The 21,216-nt window shown below is 39.6% G+C and overlaps 1 protein-coding gene across 12 annotated transcripts in view; it reads left to right on the plus strand.

Annotated features, from left to right (window-relative positions):
• The window catches only part of ERC2 (ELKS/RAB6-interacting/CAST family member 2), a 512,280-nt gene that overhangs the window by 355,034 nt on the left and 136,030 nt on the right, over positions 1-21,216 (plus strand). For all 12 annotated transcript variants that reach the window (XM_083602952.1, XM_083602957.1, XM_083602950.1 and 9 more), the window contains one exon: positions 15,990-16,124. In XM_083602952.1, coding sequence (XP_083459078.1) covers positions 15,990-16,124 — 135 coding nt within the window. The remainder of the gene's footprint in view (positions 1-15,989; positions 16,125-21,216) is intronic.

Raw genomic sequence — 21,216 nt, forward strand, 5'->3', positions numbered from 1 at the left:
TTTAGGATGACAAAATATTCTGGATTCCCCCCCTCTAATGCCCTTATTTTTGTGCATTTAGAAACAACAACCCTATTGTAATCGAGATAGCTGACCATAGAAGAAAGTCTAAACAAAAAAAGCCCAAAATGTAGCTTTTCCTCACAGGACAGTCACTCCACACCCTTGATCATTTGGGTTGCTTTTTTCTGAAACTTTTCCAAATCTACACTAGCCTTAAATAATTATGTAGTAAGCACAGGGAAACTATAGACCAGAAGAAATAGGTATGCTGAAATATGGCAGTTTATATGGAGAAACAGAGAGTGAATTGGTGAAAAACAGATCACTTTGTTCTATCCTCACCCAAACATTATCCTCCAGAATGACCTGCCCTCTGTCCATATACTGGGTGTTATGACCCTTACTGACAGAAAACAAGTGGGAGTGTAGGGTGCAGAGAAATCCTGTTCAAACTATAAAGGTAAGAGGCTCTGACTGTATGTTGTCTTATCAGCCTTAGAAGACAACACTGCTTTCTATTGTATGCTTTCTGTATTATGTTTTGCTTCTTATGTTTATCAGATATAGTATGAAATATATATATATTTTAAATAGTCCTACGATTCAGATAGTCAATGCTATTAAACTTTGTGGATTAACCCAATATAACAAATTGTCTCATAGAGCTCTGTTGGGATTGGATTAATGCCAAGGGCACTGATTGCATCAGAATGTGTAATGTATCACAGACGCATACTGAGATTGAATTGCCAAAACTCAAATATATCCAGGTTCGCTTCAGACATAGATAACGATAAAGCATTCTAAACAATCTGGTTGACTCCTCAAGCTTCCTTCTTCAGGTGAAGACTAATTGGCTCGGCAATGTTTCCATGTGACATTTTCAAAGAATGTTGAAGGTTAAACTCTTCCTGAAATGGCTAAGAACTTTTATTATGCAAGGAAGGAAAGTAATGTTGCCAGGCCCCAATGATGGATATATACAGGAGGAAGACAATTGTCCACAGAGAGGGAGCTTTGTGTTCACTTTTCTGCTGTCAGACAAGTCTCTTGGCAATTCAATTTAAAATCTGAGTTTTCTGTTCAGTAGTAGAAATTGCTCCATAGAAAAGAGCATGTAGTGCTCGTTCTGTGTGCTCAGAGCATAGTTATTTCTCATCCCTTATTTGGTTTATGCTTCCCAATAGCTCCACACACTGCGGCAATTACTTCAAAGAAAGAAATCTCAGGGTGTATATGGTCGTCAGCTGCAGGTCTTACATTAACATTTGTTGTTTAAAGTTTTTTTTCCCTGCAAATGTTTCACCTATTGGATAAAAAGGTTTATTGCTTGGGTTACATATTAGTGGAAGGACTTATGTCTGTGTGATGGAATTTCCTCTCTCCTCAGCCCCGGTCCCCCCAAATCTGCTCCAGAGGCTTGGGGAACGTAAGGGTAAACAACAGAGAGAGGAAGTCCTGTTGTACAGGCAGAAGTCATTACACTAATGGCATGACCTTGTAGGATACATCACTTTATGTATCTATCATGGGCTGGATTCAATTAAACCGGTGTGCTAACAGTAGCTAGTGTAAAGACTCCCACTAGCAGAATGGGGCTTTCTCCCCATTCCCTTGTCCTCCTGCTGTGCACCCCCAATACTTCCCCCACATCCACTCTATGGCATTGGGGAAAAACCCAGAACAGCATGTGAGGGGAAGAGTAGGGAGATTGTTCCACCTGGGAAGCAGAAATGCTTGCATTGAAGAAACTATCTTAATAGCATGACATTGCATCCTGCCCCATATTTTTAATCTGTCCTTCCTCAAAGGAACTCAGGACAGCATACGTGGCTACCTTATCCCCATTTCATCCTAGCTACAAACCTTTCGGTAGGTTAGGCTGAGAAATAAGGACTGGCCTTTAGCTTTACAACTGTGCATGTGCAGGGATTGTAACCTAAGTCACTTCTGTCTAATGCCCGTTGGACATTGTTGCAAGTTGTAGGATAGCAGGCAGTGAAAAGTGAGTGGATATAGCAGCGAAGTCATTCCATGCTGCAGGTGTTGTTGTTTTTTTTAAAAAAATAATTTTTATTAACCAACCAATCAAATCACATTAGTTCCAAATTACAAAACTGAATTTTAAATTTTTGTTGGGGGTACCCATGCTTCGAGCTCAGAAAGGGATCCAATCATCTCTATTGCTGCTGCCTTGATGTTCACAGTTCTGTCCAAATAATGTTCACAGTTCTGTCCATTCCTCTCTTTGTTGTTTTCCTCATCTCTTCTTGTTGTTATCGTATATTTTTCCTTTCATTGTGACCTCTGATAGTCTCCACAAGCGAGTTGAAAACAAGCGTTATTATAGTCCTGTGTGGATTTTTCCATTCATCCAAGAGTCATATTCAGACAGCAGACGCATTTCAGCACTTCCATAGAAAACAATCTTAATGTCTGCTCATTAATCTTCGCAGGCCTGTCACTCCCTTCTCGATCTTCTCAGGGGGTTCTGCCAGGTCAGACACAGAGTCCAATATAATAACAAAGCCATGGCTTCCTCCCCCTCTTGATCGTCAATCCTGCAACAAAGCCTGCCTGTCATGGCGAATCTCTTTATAACTGCGTCATTCCAAAAGCCTTTCATTCCTTTCCAGATCTCCACAAGCCAAACCTTTGGTTAGTAATTCATTTCCACACAGTTTCTTAATCATCCCGCTTATAATCAATTGTTGCAACGGTTCTTCTTGGGGGGGATTGTTAGGTAATCACATAGAGAAAAAAAGAAAAGTCCCCCCCCCCTTTCCGTCCCGTTCTGACATACCGACTTCTTCTTGATATATTTTCCTGTTGAATCCAGCCCGTCGCTCAACTTCACAGAGGTCACTTCAATTAGCAGTCTAAACTCCCGTTCTTCACTCGAAACATGTGCATTTGCTGCTCTCTAATTGTTTATTTTGAGCTCCTGCAGCCAGGTCGCGCAATCAGAGACGGCGTCGGGAGAGCCAGAAACCCACACGAGTGCTGTGCGCCTAATGCCCTCACCCCCTTCTTCTTTCGAACTCGGGGGTGATTTATCGGCAACTGCAGGCGAAGGCAGTGTTTCCCCCATTCCCTGGGGAAACAAGGGAGGCTACATACTCCCATAATAGCCTCTTAATTACCTCGTGTGAGCCGGAGAGATGGTATTGTCGGCCATCTTCCAATGCGCCCCTAGTGGCCCCCCATGCTGCAGGTGTTGTTAATGCTACTGCTGAAATTGTTTAGCAGTTGAGGGAAGCTGCAAAGGAAGTAAAAGCCTTAACAGCCAGATCCTAAGCATGCTTACTTGGAAGGAGATTCCACTTGATTCAGTGGGATTTGCTTTAAGGAAAAGTGTGCCTAGACTGGAATTCTAATTACACACATGAGAACATGCTTAGGACTGACCTATGCAAATTGAAGCCTTATTAGCATAAGGGGCTAAAAAAGTCCTTGTGCCAAAACTCACTATTTAAATTTATTCAGATTAAATGAAATTCTGTTTTTAGCTCCTGCATCATATACAGAAAACACTGTAATAACTGCAAAATGCTAAAATATCCTCGGAAGCATTCGCTGAGGAGGTCTAATAGACTCCAATGTGTTTGGAGGGCAGTATTTAAAATGGCATATTTAAGACTCCTTAAATCTTGTGCCTGTCAGCTTTTGGTCTGTTCATTTAACCAATGGAAGGATATAATGAAGAAAGCAGAGACCCAGCTTAGAGAATATGCCTGAAGAGAGCAGATTGAAAGGGGACATAAATCACATATATTGTAGCTATGCGTCAATAAAAGAGCCATTCTGAGTTTTTGGAGAAAGTCAAAACATGTCTTGAGCCTTGCCTCCATTGAATTGGTGTGGTTTAATGTGTTGCGGTTTTTGTGGCCAACGTGATATGTTCAGGAGCCCATTTGCATGTTGGTGGATATGAAATAACATTCTGGTGCAGAACTAAAGGGAACTCTTAAAGTTTTTCTACCTGAACATATTTTAAGATTTAGCAAAATTTGTCAAAGTAGTTTTGTAGCAAATGCAAAGAAACCAAGCTAGCTGCAAAGCAAGCAGTTTATGAATGTTTAAAATTCTAATTGTTTGGCAAACCTATACATCGCTTTTTAAGTATTTAATCATCCTAATTTGTATTTTAAGATTGTGTACACTCCCATTAGGACTGTACTCAAACCAAATCAGTGGTTCATTAGCAGTTGACAAAATAAAATGTCTAGCTAGAATTCCTTTTGAGAATGCAAAGATAAATGAAATCTATACAATGATGTAATTCTCTTTGAAATGATTTGCTTAAAAACTATAAATACATTTTTTTGAAGGATTGTTCAGAGTTACTCGTGTGTTTCTCAAATGTCTTTTTTAACTGTTCGGATGGTCAGCCAAAAAATGTAAATGGAATTGGCCAAAAACTGCTGGAGAGCGTTTTACTCTAGACATGTTCCAGTCACTCCAAGATCACAGGTGTCCACAATATATCAGCCACAGACAAAGCTAGCATTTGGCAATCTTTGCTAACTAATTAGCTCACCACTTCATAGAAAGATTAGGAATCAAAAAGGTAACTTTGAAATCTTACGATAGCAGAAGTACATAAAAATTAACATAGCTTGCAATCTTTTCTGTTTCATTTGCCGGGATGTCCTGGTTTTTCCAGTGCAGTTGGCAAGTATGTCATCACAACATTGTAGTCAAATAAACAAAAGACATTGGTAGCTGAATTTGAGGATGCCCTGGGAGGACAGGCTATGTCAGCCCCTTCTGTGGACCTCCTTGATGTGTTGCTGGGGACATTGCATGTCTCTCACTTCCTCACATAGGTCTCCTTGACTTACTTTGCCTAGATCAGATCTCATCAGGTACTCATCCCTGGAGATTTCATCAGCTACTGATCACCTTCGGATGGTGCCCCTGATTACGTTTTGGGCTGAGAGTGGTTTCTTGTTCCCCACCCTTTACATGGTTCCCTTCCTCTGCCATAGCTTGGAAGTCCAGTGTGTGAGGCCTAGCCTTCTTGGGCTACTAAGGCTTGTGGCTTACTCACAGGCTATGCCCACCAGAACAGAAACAGTACACTAGGTGAACCTTAAGCCTGTTTACCATAGCTTCTGAGACTTGAGGTGTCCCCTTGAGGACCCCCTTACTTTTGTGATTGTAAGTTGTTTAAAACTCTTTTACTTTTTAAAAAATATTAAATTTAAACTATTTGATATTTTAATAAATATTTAATAGGGGGACCTTAGAGTGAAGGGCAAAGAAAATAATACTAATACTGTACTACTAATAATAATTTTGCTGCCTGAGGTGAGACAGAATTTGAAGCTGACTGGTGATGAGACAATATCCACTACTGTTGCTGAAAGCAGCAGGCTAGAGAGGGTGGAGTATATGCTCCCTGGCACACACAGCGCAGTCTTCCAGCTCCTGCCAACGTCTGCAACTTGAGGCAGTGATCTCACTCTGCCTAATGTTAGGGTCAGTCCTGCTTCTGTAAGCTTTGAAGAAAGCAGGCATTTAATGATTCCCTGAGGAAATTCCTTTATATGCATACATGGAGTTAGCAGAGACATCAATGTCACTGTCAGTTCTACCCATCTTTCCCTCATGTATGTTTTACAAGTGGAGTGTTATTTAATGTTGGACACCTTAAACTGAGCCTGTTTCTCAGTTTTATTTTCTGTTTCTGTTCAAACTATGGCACATATAATTTAGTATTGTGATAAATTTTCTGTGCAGCTGTATCTTTAGTTTTTCTTTTAATTACAGACGCAGGAGGTCCCAGCATGCAAATTACCCATAACCCGAACACCCCCAACCGCCACCACTGTCATTATTGTTGCTCTGGGGATTAGGGGCATTCCTCATTCGCACAAATTGTATTACCTTAGTGTCAGATGTGTAGAATTAGATCCCAGACAGTATTTGGGAGGATTTGTAACCTGAAAGGTGATCTGTAATTAAGTATGATGATGACAATGATGATATTAATAAGTAAATAGACCCCAAAGGGGCCAGTTGTGCACGCATGCACTTAAGACTTTCTTGAGGGTATTTCTGCAGCAAGCTGCTCCTTAACATGTTTTCTCCCTCATATTGCACATTGCTGCAAAGATCCTGGCTTGTGTTAAGCCAAAGTTTCCTGTTGCATCTGAACTGGCTTGATAGCCGGAAAATAACCCAGGATCACATTGTACATTGATGCTATTAATGGGAAATTTTTAAGCATGTGCATAATGCATAGCTAACGCTTGATATTTCCCTATATTGGCTTCTCATCTGCAGTGCTGTGTTAATGTAGAAGACTGATGCTTTTGCAACAACAACTTGATGAAAACTTGTTTCAGTATTGAAACAAGTCCTGCTATTAAATAAAATGAAATAAAACCTGGATAGAAACAACACAGAATTGAAACTTCTTTATTTCTGTTGTTTCCTGAAAAGAAGAAATCACACACCTGCATTGTTCTGCAATGTGCACTTAAGCTAACATTCTAACTGTAACCATACTGACCTAGAAGTAATTCACATAGAATTCAATGTGATTTACATCAAAACGAGGGTTGTTTAGGATTGCGGCCCAAACGAAATAGGCACAAGGAAGAATTAAAAGCATACTTTGAATTACTAGCATATCAAGTATTGGGGAAAATAGTAGTTTTACTTTTCCCCCCTGTTAAGCAACTTATCTGCTCTAATAGTTAAAAATGTATTAAATAGTTATTACAGAAAATTGTCTGTTTAATCATTTCCTGTCATAAAAAAGAAAGGCAGGCTTCACATCTTATATTGCCTGTATACATTTAGGTCCTTGGTCTATACTGTCTCCAAGCAGCTCTGTTTTCAAGGTGTTAATTATATATTTTAGCCCACTTCTTTCCTTTTTTGGAAAGGAATACCACGTTTAGTATTTGGGACTGAGGCAAATACTTTTAGCATGAGCGTAGTGTATTCATTACTGACTACACTTTATTGTGTGTTATGCACTTTTAACTTCTAAGACTTGTACCTACTTAGGAAAGATATGTGACCACAACAGAAAAGTCAGATGGGTTGTGTTTAAATCAATATAACTTGTCACAAATGTCACAAAAGCTGAAATGTAGTCTTAGTACCTCAGATAAGTGTCTGGCACCTGGAACTACAGTTTTCATTCTGCCACAATCTAGTATTCCAGCTGGTGTCTGTGAAAGGACTATTACTCACCAGTACTTGAAAGAAGGAACTATATTATGTCCTCTCAATTTGCCTTGGAATAAGCCATGCCTGTTTTGTAAAACTGTATGGTGACAGGTGTCAGAATTGTTACGATTAATTCAATGCCAATTCAGTTTTAATGTGACTGAAAGAGGCTCATTGCCCTTCTGCTGCTGTTCAAATTAGGCAATCCAGACTTTTGATAGGGAAATTGCCAAAATGGCTTTCTAAAAATCATTTCTAGCAATATGGAAAGATTTGATTGTATGACTTTCAGGCAGATGAGACCACGCTGATGTAAGAGATTTAAAAAGCAGAACCATTCAGTCATCTTTTGGTCCTTTGCTTTAGCACATGGGTTCATTTCTATTTTGTTATAGCTTGTTTCAGGATTAATTTTGTCTATCGGTTGGAGAGCATAACATAGTGAAAACTTACTACAGGCTCTCTTTCAACAGTTCTGTTTTCTGTATCTTCTTGTTAATGCAATAGCATGTAATTGTTCTATAATAGAGAATCATAGAATCATCCACACATTCTTTTTTGCAACTGCTGGATCAGGAGTAGGGAACCTGTGGCTCTATAGATACTGTTGGACTGCAGTTCCCATCAGCCCCAGTCAGCAAGCTGGCAGTCAGGAATGATGGCCGTTGTATTTCAGAAACATCTAGACTCTGCAGGGTTGCCATACATCTGGAAATTTGCAGACATACTTGGAATACTGCAGCCAAAAGCAGTGTCCAGGCGGAAATCGGCTAAATGTCAGTGAAAATCAAACATATGGCAACCGATGTTGACAGTGTCATTTTTGCCAATTTTCCTCAAAAATAGCTCAAAAACATCCAATTTCTTTGCAATTTTGCAAAAAAACAACAACAAAACTCTGAGCAAAACTAAAGAAAGCTCAACAACTTTGGCAAAAGAAAGAAAGAAAGCTTAATAAATTTGCCCCCCCCACCAATGTTTTTAACAAAAGCACCTTCATCTGCTTTACCCTTGGCTTATAAAGAAATTGTACTTTTTAAGGAAATATAACCTTTGGGCAATATATGGGATAAGCTACAGTCACTTTGTCCAAACATAGCTCTTGCCGTATATTTTATCAATGCAAATACTTCCTTTATTGTATCTGCTACTTTATCATAGGTACAGTTTTAAAGCACAAGAACGGAAATCCACACCCATGTCGATAATGAAAGAATGGTTGCTGTATGTGAAGCACTTTAACATGCCAAATATTATTGAAATGTCTTAGTAATGCCAGACATTGGTATTGTTTGTCCCAGTGTGTGTGACTTTCAGCTGACCTCAAATTTCAATTGCTAGTTTGTGACCCCCAACAGTCTTGCCCAGTTTTGCACTACATTTGCTCAGGGGCATTGCTGCTGTTGGAATCATGTACTCCTTCCTTTCAGAGTCAAGGAATGGTGCAACTCCTGCTTTTGTTGCTGCAATGCTTTTATGACATTATATTTTGCTGCAATTCAAATTGTCACCTTTAGGCTAAGGACATTATGTGTGTATTTGGAAATAATTTAGCATAGTGATTGCTCACACCTGTGCGGCCCCATTTCGTCTTCTTCTTCTGGTAGGGATAGGGTTTGCTGTTCTGTACCTGTCCATCTTTTTATCACACTATTGTAACTCAAACTTCATCTGTTGTGGTTTTCATTTCCTTAAACTTTTGTGATATTGGCCCAGTCTAGCCGTTTGCTCACATGAAAACCAATCAGTTTGCATAGTGGGTGAATGAGTGAGCAGTGTAGAGCAGAGCTCAAATTAAAGTTTGATTATTACAAAATTCTCCACCATCCCTAGCTTCTGAGACATTATGGTCACGTATTTGTTTTGCATCCCATACATTTCCTTATGATACAGAACAGAGGAAGAACAGCAAAGTTGCACGAGTCACTGATCATTTCATTGGAATGTCATTGTACTAGACCTCAGATAAGCTACTGTAAGCAAATCTTTAAAGCAGTTTCTAATTCTGTCTGCGAAGGGGGAGATACGATGAAGAAGTTCTGCATGGGAACCATAACTGTGTCTTTCCTGTTTCTTAGCAGCAAGCCTTAACTATTTTTCCACATCTAAATCCCAGGCACAAATATTTTATTCTTCATCTGATCTGGATAACTGATAATGATATTTTTTGCTGACCTGATAAAGGTATTTTTAGATTAGTATTTCAGTATTACAATTTTAATTTGCTGTTACGCTTTACTAGCCAACCCAGATAAAGCTTTCCTGTAGAGAATATATGTATTAAATGAGCTTGAGCATGTAGCCTGGGTCAGGGCTGCAGCATATAGGGCTAAACTGCTGTGTATCTTACAATGGGGTTTTTGACACAAGGGACTGCCTCATATTCCTAACATTGATGGCAGGAATCCACACTCATGACTGAGAAGTGTTGCTCATGGAAGAGCAGTTTTGCTCATTTTTCTACTTCTGGCAATGATGTCAGATGTTGCTTCTGTCCTTGCCTCTTCAGAAGGGGCTTTTCAAGACCTCTCAAGGAGGCACAATGAGCTGCTCTGGAAATGTGAACTGGAAGAGCCTATTGTGCATGTGGCTCTTTGGATCCCAAACCATACATGTCCACATCAGTTGATTTAATTTGCTGCTTCATTTACTGTGCGTTAATATTATATGAACCAATGTGTTCTTTAGCAGATGGTTGTTGTTTTGGAAAGAAGTTCAGTAAAGAGGTTAGGCAAACTAATATATGGGATCAGTAAAAGCAAGCTTGTGTATATATTGTGTGTGTGTGTGAGAGTGAGAGAGAGAGGGGGGCAGGCAGTCAACAGGGGAAAGAATCAGATTCTCGCTCACAGCAATGCTGAAGAGAAAAGCAACAAATAAGCAATTGTCCTGTTAACATTTGGCATGATCCACATCTGTTTACACTTGGGTATGTACTCCTGTGCACAAAAAGAAACATGATAAATGGAGCTCACTCAGATAGTCTTCAATAGGGTTCCAGTACTTGGCTTCAAAAGAGTCCGATTGGGGCTATGGGAATCCTGTAGTAGGATTGCTGTTTGTGTTGGGTTGCCAACAAATTTTGTTGAGGTGAAATTTCAGGGACACTTTTGAAGCACAGGGCCCTGCTTTGGTGAAGCGTCCAAGCAATTTTGAGGGAAACATTGTTACTGGTCATGGTAATACTAGAAAGAATTATTCCTAGGTGAAGGAAGAAATCCACATTTCCCAAAGTTTCTGTCATCACCCTGTTAAAACCAAAAAGGAAAGGATTTGAAGTACTGGCAGAGAAGAACTATTGCACAGTGCCATATTTAGGAGTGTATGTCCTAGGCAGCTGTCTGGGGAGCAGGGATTGGCGAACAAGGCGGCCATTGGCTTCATAGGGTGCTTGGCATGGGCTGCAGTTGAAAAAGTGTTACGAATGGTTCAACATCTGGCATTGTTGACGCAGCGTGCCGCGAGGACTTCCGGGTTGGCGCCTCCGGCAATGGCGGAGCTCCTCCGATCAGGAGGAACTTGCTCCGTGAAAAGCAGGGTCTGACCGCCACGGTGAAGGTGGAGACCCATAGAAATCACAGGCGGGAGAAGCCTGTGAACTTGGGATTCGGCTGGCACCCTTTGTGCCTCCCCTACTCGCGGGGAAACCCTGTTTTGGGGATCCGGAGCAACGTGGGGTGAGCGGCGCGGTGCTTTGAATCGACCGCTTCTTTCACGGAGTGAAGCCGCATTGCTGTTTCTGGAGAGCGCTGACTTTTTCCTGTGGACAATTGGATTTTAAACGACTACCCGTGAGTAGAACGGAAAATTGGATCTTGAAATACTTTAATTTGGCACCGAAGTGGGAAGGTTCTAAACAGGAAGTCCGCCTTCCGCTTTTGTAAATAGATTGAAGCAAAGACGCTACAAGCTAAAGTCTTTGAAAGCTTTTGACAAAGGATTAAATTTCCACCGGACAAAAATATATAACCCCCCTTGGAAGCAGGAGAAGAGGGGGGAAGTTTTGGATCTAGTGTGCCTGCAGGAGAGAGTGAAAATCAAATTGCCACTGCTCTGAACCTGGAAAAGGGCTGCCAGATGACGTTCGGGGAATGTTCATTGACAGAACGGATTTGACAGCTAGCTAAAATAAGAAAGGTACTGTTTCCATTGTCCTCTTCTGCGTTTAAAAATGGAGGAAAAAGTAACCGAAAATTGAAACTATTGTTATTTGCTCGAGTCGTGCTTGAAAGAATTGATACAAGTGGAGACTGTTTCCCTCTAGAGGGAGCATGTGAAACCGTTACAGGAGTGTAACAGGGAGATCTCCAGCTGCAGGATAAGGATTATGAGAACCAGAGACTGACCTTGGACCATTCAAAATGTTGATAGGAGAAGCTATTGTGACTGTATTATACAAGATAAACTACTCGCTGGAACAGCTCCATAAAAAGACAGATGACACGATCTTTAAAATTGACAACTTGGAACAGAAAGTGACTAATTTGAGTCAAAAAGTGAGTACCAATACAGAAACAATTCAGGATTTGGCACAGGAACATATCTTGGTTGGACAAATGGTGGAGGAAAAGGAGAAAGCTGATGTTGTGAAACCAAAAGTAGTACAAGCGGGATCCTTAATTTCTCAGAAGCAAATTGAGGATTATAAATTGAGGTCTTTCATGATTGAACCTAGCAAAAGTCAAATTTCGAGGTTTGGATCCCGGCTTGGATTGAAGAAGGAAAGTTGGAAAGAACCCTCTATCCAGGGATTGACTGACTTTTGGGACATGGACTTGGGTTTGGAGGAGCCTAAAGTTTTGGGGGCCTCTAGAATTGGAGGAATCCTGAAATACGTCCTGAAACTCTTTATGGACTTTACTTTTAACTTTGGAAATCTGGCTGAACTGTCCAGAAGGAACAAAAGTATTGTTAGGTTGGAGTCTTCCCGAGATTTGCTCCTGAGCATCAAAGAATATGAAGAAGACCTGCAGAAGGGACTTGGAAAAGATTTAAGAGCCTCGGACATAAGATCACCAGGTTGATGGACTATATGGAACTGACGGAAAGGACTGGCAGAATCCGAAGCCAGGGAGAGGAGATAGTGGAAGATTACTGGAAAATTTAAAGTGTTTATTTAGAAAAATGGTGGAATGATATTTTATGGATTTAGCAGAAATGCTATAAGAAGTTAGGTGCATATAAGCAATTTACCCTTAATGGGAAATAAGGTTAAAGAGTATGTTATTTATAATATGATAGAAAATAGAGAAAGATGGAAAGGATTTGCTGAAACAAGTACTAGAAGTGGGATACAAAAAGGGAGGTGTGAGGAAGTCGAGGAAACAAGGGAATGAAGGACAGAGTATGGAAAAGGAGGGATGTTTTTAAATTGTTTTTGTTTTGCTTTGTTTATGTGTCTAGTTTAATGGGTTTAGGTTGGGTTTGTATTGTTTATATGTTGTATTGTATTGTTTTTGCTTTTCTTCTTTTTTGTTTTTTTTGTTTTCTCTTTTTTGTCTTTTTCTCTTTTTCTTCTACTTTTTTGTAACTTTTAAAAGTAATAAATATTATTTTTAAAAAACTTACATAAAAGCAAGTTGTTCATGCAGTACGCATCTGTGATATTATAAACACCATATTAATAATCAAACTTCATGAAATTAGTATTAAGGCCATATTATTGCACCATTAATTTTGTTCTTTTTGTTGCTAGTGGATCTCTGGCTTTAATTCTATATGGTTTTTATTGTATGGTTTTATGTATGACTCTTGTAAACCACTCTGATTTTTTTTAAATGAAAAGTGGTGTGTGTATACACACACACACACACACACACACACACACAGTGCTTTTTTCTAAAGAATGCTTAGGGGTACTCTCATTTTGACTCAAGAAAATCACCATTTTATAGTTCAAATTGGGATGAATAAATACAGCAAATGGACAAAAGTACAAAGATTCACAAAATGTTTAGGGTTATATGTACCCCTGCGTCCCCCCAGAAAAAAGCACTGTATGTATATTCCCATTTTCTATGCACGCAAAACTAATGCAACAGGTTTTCATATGAATCTGGCCTGACATAATTCCCAAGAGAAGACCAAAATGTGACACATTCATTCCCTTGCTACTGTTTTCCTATAATTAAACTTCCTACTATTGAAACACAAAAGCAAACCATGAAGATAGACTTAAGAGTTTAAATGCTGTCACTACTTAGGCAACTGAAACCAATGTTTGGAAACATCAGTTAAAATGCCTTGCAGAGGAAATCGTAGTTCCACAGAATAGTACCATGAACTGCATTGTTTACATTATTAAGTATTAGTTGCAAAGGACTTGAAAGCAAAGTTCCGTCTTAATATATTGCTCCTGTATCTTCTGAAAAAATATGCTAAAATTTGCAGAATCCAAAACCCAATTGCATACAAAATTCAAAGTAATAAAATGTAGGTTTTATTCTGCTTTCCTGTTCCATGTTAAATAGGAACAGATTTGGTCAATAATGGGCTTGAAATCATTTTTAAGGAAATCCAGGAAAGTGTAGGAAGTGGTGGCCCTATGGTGTCAGTAGGTGGCACTCTTCCCTCCAGATCAATACTGTTAAGCACATTTCTAAGGGACATAGTGCTGTTGGAAGTACACAGTCGTCTCTCTCTCCCCACCCCGATAAACTAAGCTTTTAAACACATGTGGTCAATAAAAATCCCATCGCATTTTTTGCAAGTGTAGAGGTATAAAGCCCCTGGGGGTCCTGGACAAATTCCAATCTAGTTAATTAATTTCTTCCTGGAATAAAACTATACCTGGCATTTCAAAGCCTACTGAACCTTAAAAGAATTAGTAAGTAAAACAGGCAGCAGTAATTCACAGTATTTGGTTTACAAGCTTGATAATCATCCCGTGTTTTCTAGTTGCTTTTTACTCCCCTCCCCAAAAAATCCCATATCACTGTGGCATGTTTCAAAGCTTCAAACCACAGAAGACAATAGGAGTCCATATTTTAAAGTAGAAGAAATGTCCCAGTCAAAGAGTAGTTCAGTACAGAAATTCTTATTTTCTTATAACTGAACCACGAGAGAAACCAAAGCACAGCCTCAGACTCCCCCCCCCCGTCACCCTTGCCAAGCAATAACTTACCTAAACAAATAATCTTGTCCCGAGACTACAATCAAGAGACATAAAAAGTGTGGGATTTGCTCTTAGCAGTAGTCTTGTGCCTGCTTTTTCTATGATTTAGATTCCTCAGGAAGAAATATTAAAAGTGGTTTATTTATATTTCAGCACCAAATTAAGAAGATGGCATCATCCATTCACAGTTCTTACCCCATAACAAGACTAATCCCCAACACCTCATTACAGGAAACATTTTCAGGATTGCATATATCATCTTGTTTAACTAGTACATTTTTAAAGGGTACAGTTGAAAGGTAGGAAATTTAAGGCCGTTCATTGATAAGAAAATAAACAAATAAAACTTTAAGAATTTCTCTCAAAGCGGAAATATATTGTAAGGCTTACAGTAACCAAGGTGATATTTGTCAGGAACTTCATTGGTAAGAACCTAAGAGCATCTTCCTCCTCCTTCCTGGTAGAAAAAACACTTCTTGTTGGAAACATATGTATTTTGGGTAGCGTCTGTCTTTAAACTATATTAGAATACTTGGCACTGTGTAGATGGGAAAGGTGTTTTCACCATGTGATTTGTTGCTATGTTTAAGACTCAATAAAGAATATTCAACTGCAGGTCAGTAACAAGCTTTCTTTATTCTATGGGTTGCTCCAATTTAGGATGCCAGCCGCCAATTCATATTAAATTATGACTTCAGTCATTTAGGGAAAAGTAAACCCACATTGCCCTCTAGATAACATTTTTGGCCTTCAAGAAAAATGTTGCATTAACCCCTCTATTAGGGTCAATTCATACATTATGTACATCATAGGGTTACTCTTGCAGTTGAGTTCCATGGCTGTATCACAGTAAAGAAATATACTTGTTTTATGCATAGGGATGTTTTCCCTGCCTCATTGGGCTCTGCTAGTCCCCAGATCCGACTCCAGAGAACCTTAACAGAAAACCAATGTCTACTACATTATCACAGATATTTTGACATACTTGCAGGGATGATCCTGCACCCAACCCCTAGAAGAATCTCCAGTCTGCCAAGTATTTTGTTAGACCTGCCAGGTCTCCTCATTTGGTTGTGGTCTGGTTTGGCCCAAATCAGGCCCACCTGTTCATTAAATGTCATCATTTGATGTAAGGTGTCAGGCAGGTGAAACCAGAGTGCCAAACCGACAAGCAAGATCAGGCACACACTGTAAGTGTGCCCCCAATTATTCTTTTCCAGCTGCTGGTAGACCGGCTTCATCTGCAGCAACACAAAAAGACACCAAGTTCAAATGTGCTGAATTAAAACTGGAAAGGAAGAATACTTGTGTCTACCCAACTGCCATGGAAGTTGGAGGGGAGGAGCTTCTTGCTCAAATGAGGCAGTAACTTCAACTTGCATGTTTTGCACAGTATGGAATAGGTAGCCTACTAGGTCCAAGGTACATGTGGCCTTCTAGGTCCAAGGCAATGGAGATCTGCCTGGCAGGCTGCCATAAGCACTAGTTGGCTTTGGTCAGCTTGGCTGGACACAAGATGTGCAGGTAGGCATAAGAGTAACATCTCAGAACTTCAAATGAAATTTAGAACCAACTATTTGGGGGTAGGCGTGGAGCAGTGTTCTAATGCAGACCCAGCTACCATTTAATTTTGATTAGTACATTTTAGCACTTAGTGGCCTTTTGTTTGCTTCAATCCTGACAGACGCAGAACAGGATGAAGCTGATGGCAGACAACTATGATGATGACCATCACCACTACCACCACCACCATCACCACCACCATCACAGATCTCCTGGGAGGACACAGCACTCCAACCACAGACCCTCTCCAGAACAGGTCAGTCATGTCTCTCCTTCCTTTACCTTCACGCTTACGCTTTTACTGTGCCAATTTTCAAGATAAAATAAATGTTCAAAAGAAAGAATAAACAATACAAGCGATATGCTCTTTGAACTGAAACTAATAGCTTTGTTATTTATTTCCATCACTCAAATAATCTAAACGTTTTCCTTCCTCTTTCCGTTTGGCCTTTTTGTTCCTCTTGTTATGGTTTTCTTTCCTCCTTTTGCTTTCATAGCATTTCTGAAGAGTCCCGATTCAACTATTAAAAGTAATGTTTCTGAGGAATTGCTTTTTTAATGCACTTTAGGGTTTTTGTTTAGATAGCTGTTCTCTTCAAGTATAATTTATTATGGTTGTCTTTTATTAACTCAACCTGTCCATAAGAATATAATTGGTTTGAGTCTGCTCACCAGTAGTAACATAATATTTATATATATATATATAAAAGTAAATTTTCAGATACTTGTTGTCCTATGGTATCAAATTATCAAAACAGCTCAGTGATTTTAGTTGCTTCTGGTATTAGAAAGCAAACCTGAAGTATAGAATGCTGAGTATATTTTTCTGTCAGCATCAAAACATAGCATTGTTTGGCTTTGTCACACATTTTATAACAGGAGAAATTGAAAGTGGCTGAGCTTAAGTGAAGGATCCATAAGTGAAGGATCCAAGTGCTTTACCCCAGATGGACTTCACACAGAAGTGTCAGAGAAGTATGAGCTTGGTATGATGCATCAGCTGGGAGGAGGAAGAGGCAGGATTACTTATTATGTTGGACAGAGTGCAGGAACTGAGCAAGGTGAATGAGGGTCAGGGTTCAACTCTGCCCAGACAGGGAACCTGAGGCCTCCTTGGAGAAGGAGCAGAACACCAGCAACCCCCAAGAGCTATTACATCCAAGCATACCTAATCTAGGTTGAGGTGTCTTCACACCAGTTGCTTATGTTCGTGGACAGCTCTTGAAACGTTCTTGGAACCGCTCCCCACAGGAGCAGAGAGATGGTGAGCCAGGCTTTTGGCAAAGTGGCTTACTAGCAGTTCAAGTGAGGCTACTTGAGAGGAGGAAGAAACTTATATAAGTACCTGCCTCAATCAGGGTTTGGTTGAGAGCTTAGATGGGCATCCTATCTTGTTGAGCAGTGTGAAGAGTCCTGTTTGGCTGATGAGGTCAAAGGCCTTCATTGGGTCTGTGAAGGCGACATACAAGGGGGGGGGGGGTCCCTGCTCACAGCATTTCTCCTGCAGCTGGCACAGTGAAAAAACCATGCCAAAATTCATATTTTAAGTACATTCCAAGTTTAATATTTCCAGGTCTCTGGCCATTTGTACATTTACAGAGAAGTGGAGACTCTCTTAACTGTCAAAGATCAGACTCAGAGTAGAAAGAGAATAGCTAGAACCTGAAGATGTTACAAGCAGTTCTTAAATAGTAAGAATATTGTGAAGAAAAAGAGCAGAAGAACAAGAAAGTAACAGCTTAATGAAGCAAGAAAACACAGATTAATTGCTTCATTAGATTGTTATGCAGAAAACCAGCAAGTAGATCTGTTGCTTCTTTGCTGTCAAAGAAGAACTGAAATGAACTGTAAATGAATTGTTGCCTGTTCTGGCATTTTTTTAAAAGTATGAATCATGTGTTTTTCAGGTCAGGTTTTGTTATTTGTCATTCCATATAGTTACTGCAATTTGATTACTCCTTGTTTTTATTACACAAGCCTAAGTTTTCCACTCAGAACTGTGTTGCACTCAAAACTGCATCTGGGGTTTTTGTTTTTGGTGACCCAATATATAGTGCTAGTGTAAAACCACAAAACACTAGTAAACCTCTTATGGTTAAGTGGTGTTTTTAATTTTTAAAAGAGGCGTGTTGCATGCATACTTCCAACAGCTGCCTTCAGACTTTGGAAATATATTAATGTACATTGGAAATGTGCATTAATGCTAGCACTGGGGTAAATCCTACAACTTTCATGGGGCCATTTCACTCCCTGAAGGGCCTCATGAGGCAGCCATTTTGTCTCCTGGCAAAGCCCCAGGGAATGATGGATGCTACATGGTGACAAACAGTTGTTTCTACTGGACCGTCCTATGGAACGCGTTATAACAATGCTGCGCTGCTGATTGTATCTCCTGCTGTGGTGTCAAAGCTTTTGTTAAACAAAAGAAAGAGATGGATGCACTCCGTGCTATCATAGTAAATTCTTTCAGAATAGTAAGTCTCACTCCTCCCCCAGCACAAATTCATAGATTTTGCCCTACCTTGAAAATACCTTGAAAATACTGTCTTTTTCATTTGCGCTTGTTGACTCTCCCACTCTCTTCATATTACTGCAGCCCAGTGCTAATTAATGTCTAATCCTATCCTAACAGCACATATGCTTTTCTGGAGCTGCACTGATTTCTGTTACTTAAAATGTAGCCATTAAATGTGCAGTTAAATTCATTGCTTTTGCATTGCCCATAAATGACACAGACTGCTGTGCCTCCCCCTTTACTCTTCTATTCCCTTCATGAATTTTTTTTGTGATATGGGTTGTTGAAGCCGTTTGTGATAGCTATTGTATAATATCAGCTAAGGGGCTGAGCCATGACTTGGAAGAAGAGCTTCAGAGGAAGGAGGCCATAAAGCTCACTGGCAGAGCAGATGCTTTGCATATAGAAGGTCCTGATTCAATTGCAGGCATTTCCAGCTAGAAGGTCAGGGTAGGAAAGGCTTTGGCTTGACACCACTGGAGAGGTGCTGCCAACCGGATTAAATAGAGTCCCTTGCAAATAGCTTGGCCTGACAGAAGGCAGCTTTCTATATTCCTAAAACTGGTGGAAAGGAGTCCCAAGGTTAAAATGGCTAAACACTTACTTGCAAGTTGATTGACACAATTTGCACTAGTCCCACCTAAGTAAGTCTAGGCTTTTGAGGGGAAACTCATAAGATTAGAGTTTAGCACTGAATTGTTTCTAGTGCAACTAAATAAGTGACTTTTCACAAAGCTCAGCAACGTCCAGCTTGTTTTGAGGGTACTTGGCAAAGCTAAACTGGCTGCTTGTCAGTGCCATGTTGTTGTTGTTGAGTCGTTTAGTCGTGTCCGACTCTTCGTGACCCCATGGACCAGAGCATGCCAGGCACTCCTGTCTTCCACTGCCTCCCGCAGTTTGGTCAGACTCATGCTGGTAGCTTCCAGAACACTGCCCAACCATCTCGTCCTCTGTCGTCCCCTTCTCCTTGTGCCCTCAGTCTTTCCCAACATCAGGGTCTTTTCCAGGGAGTCTTCTCTTCTCATGAGGTAGCCAATATCAGGGCCATATTTCTCCTTAACTGCGCTCAGACCCTTTTGCCCACTGAATCCTGTAGGGTACTAAAAACAGCTGCTCACATTATATTAGATGTGGCAGGTAACAAAATCCTATAGTTGACAGTAACCCACAAAAGCATATGGGCCACTATAGCCAATCATATTATATGACAGTGAGGGACAATGTGGAAGGAAAGGGCTTCGAAGAACGCTGTCACATTTATTCCCAATGAGGGTCAAAAGTAACTGGGGAAAAGAGGGAGATGCTTATTGGCACACATGGAAATGAATCTGAAACAAGGCACATTGTTTTGACTCAGCCATACTGATGATATACCAGTAGGTCCTCAGAATTTTGTTTCCCAGACAATGACGTTTCTGGCTGATGTGTTCTTCTATTAAAGCTGTTAATTTTGGATGCATGTACAGGTCTAGGCATCACCAAGTTTTATTTGACCTTACATGTTTCCCATAAACTGACTCAGGATTAGTACATTGTCATATTTTCTTTTCTTTTTTAAAAATAAATGGTCCTATACATTTTTAAAAACATAAAGTCTTTTCAGGCCACAGCAAGTAAACATATTTGTTACAAGAAATTAAACCCCTTATGTGGCAACCAGCATGTAAAAAAAGAGTATTGTCTGCAACATGTAGAAAGGTTTTATAGTCTCAGGGCCAGTAGTTACATGTTTGACAACTCAATGCATCAGTTGTAGCAGGCTGCAGACAATAAGAAAAGATGCCTTATATCAGCTTTTTTAAAAAAAAAATCATAAGATGAGCACATTATTATCACTAGATTTACTTAACTCAAGTTGAGATGTTAATTCTTTGCACTCAGGGACATGAAAGGCATCTGTGACAAGTCTTGTCAGGCAGGCTTTTCCACTGAAGGAAGGAAGCCAAAAGAGTTTAACTCATGAACATTGGGAAGACTGTGTTGTGAAAGCATTTTTAATTGATACTCTTGTCCTACCAAGTATTCTAAAACCACTTCATTGTTTATAGATGTTAGTCATATTATGGGAGCAGTTGTATTCAGTTAGGAGGCTGTGGCCTTTCATTCAATCACATTCATACGGTCTGATTCTTGATCAGATGGCTGATGTGGTTGCTCAGAAAATTTCATGATTCAAAAACGTAACATTGTAGTTCACCTAAGAAAAGCAAACAAACAGACCCAGACATATCACTTGAACCTGTTTAAGGACTAGCAAATTAGTCTATTCTCAGTCCATGTCACTTTCACATCTATTCACTCATGTCTTTTTCATTCCATTTCCACATTGATTCGTCAACTATATTAAAAGAATCAGTCTAATACTCATGGGATCTGAAACTAGGTAGTCCTTATGTATTTACTGATTTCTGAAATGTGAGAGGCCCATCAGTATTGGCATTCCACTGGCTCCAGAAGACATACCTGTCTGGGAAAGCATTGCTCTGAAATTGAACATCTGATCTTACTGTTTTAAATGGTTTTTTAAAAATGTTTCAATTGTCATGCTTCTTAACCAGTTTGCTTTATTGTATATTTAAATTAAGGATGTTTTAATGCTCTGTATATTAATTAGATATGGGTTTTATAATGGATTTTATTGTTGTAAACTGCTTAGAATGCATGTTAGCATGTAAGTGGCATATAAATTAATGCCGACTATATTATAATAATAATATTAATATAGTATACATGTTCTATTATTATTAATATTATGCATTGTCCTTAAAACCAGGTTAAATATCAGGGAACCAAACATTTTTAGTTATAGTAATAAATAAAGGAACACATGTTA

Source organism: Podarcis filfolensis, assembly GCF_964270895.1.
Source record: "Podarcis filfolensis genome assembly, chromosome: 2".
Taxonomy (NCBI): domain Eukaryota; kingdom Metazoa; phylum Chordata; class Lepidosauria; order Squamata; family Lacertidae; genus Podarcis; species Podarcis filfolensis.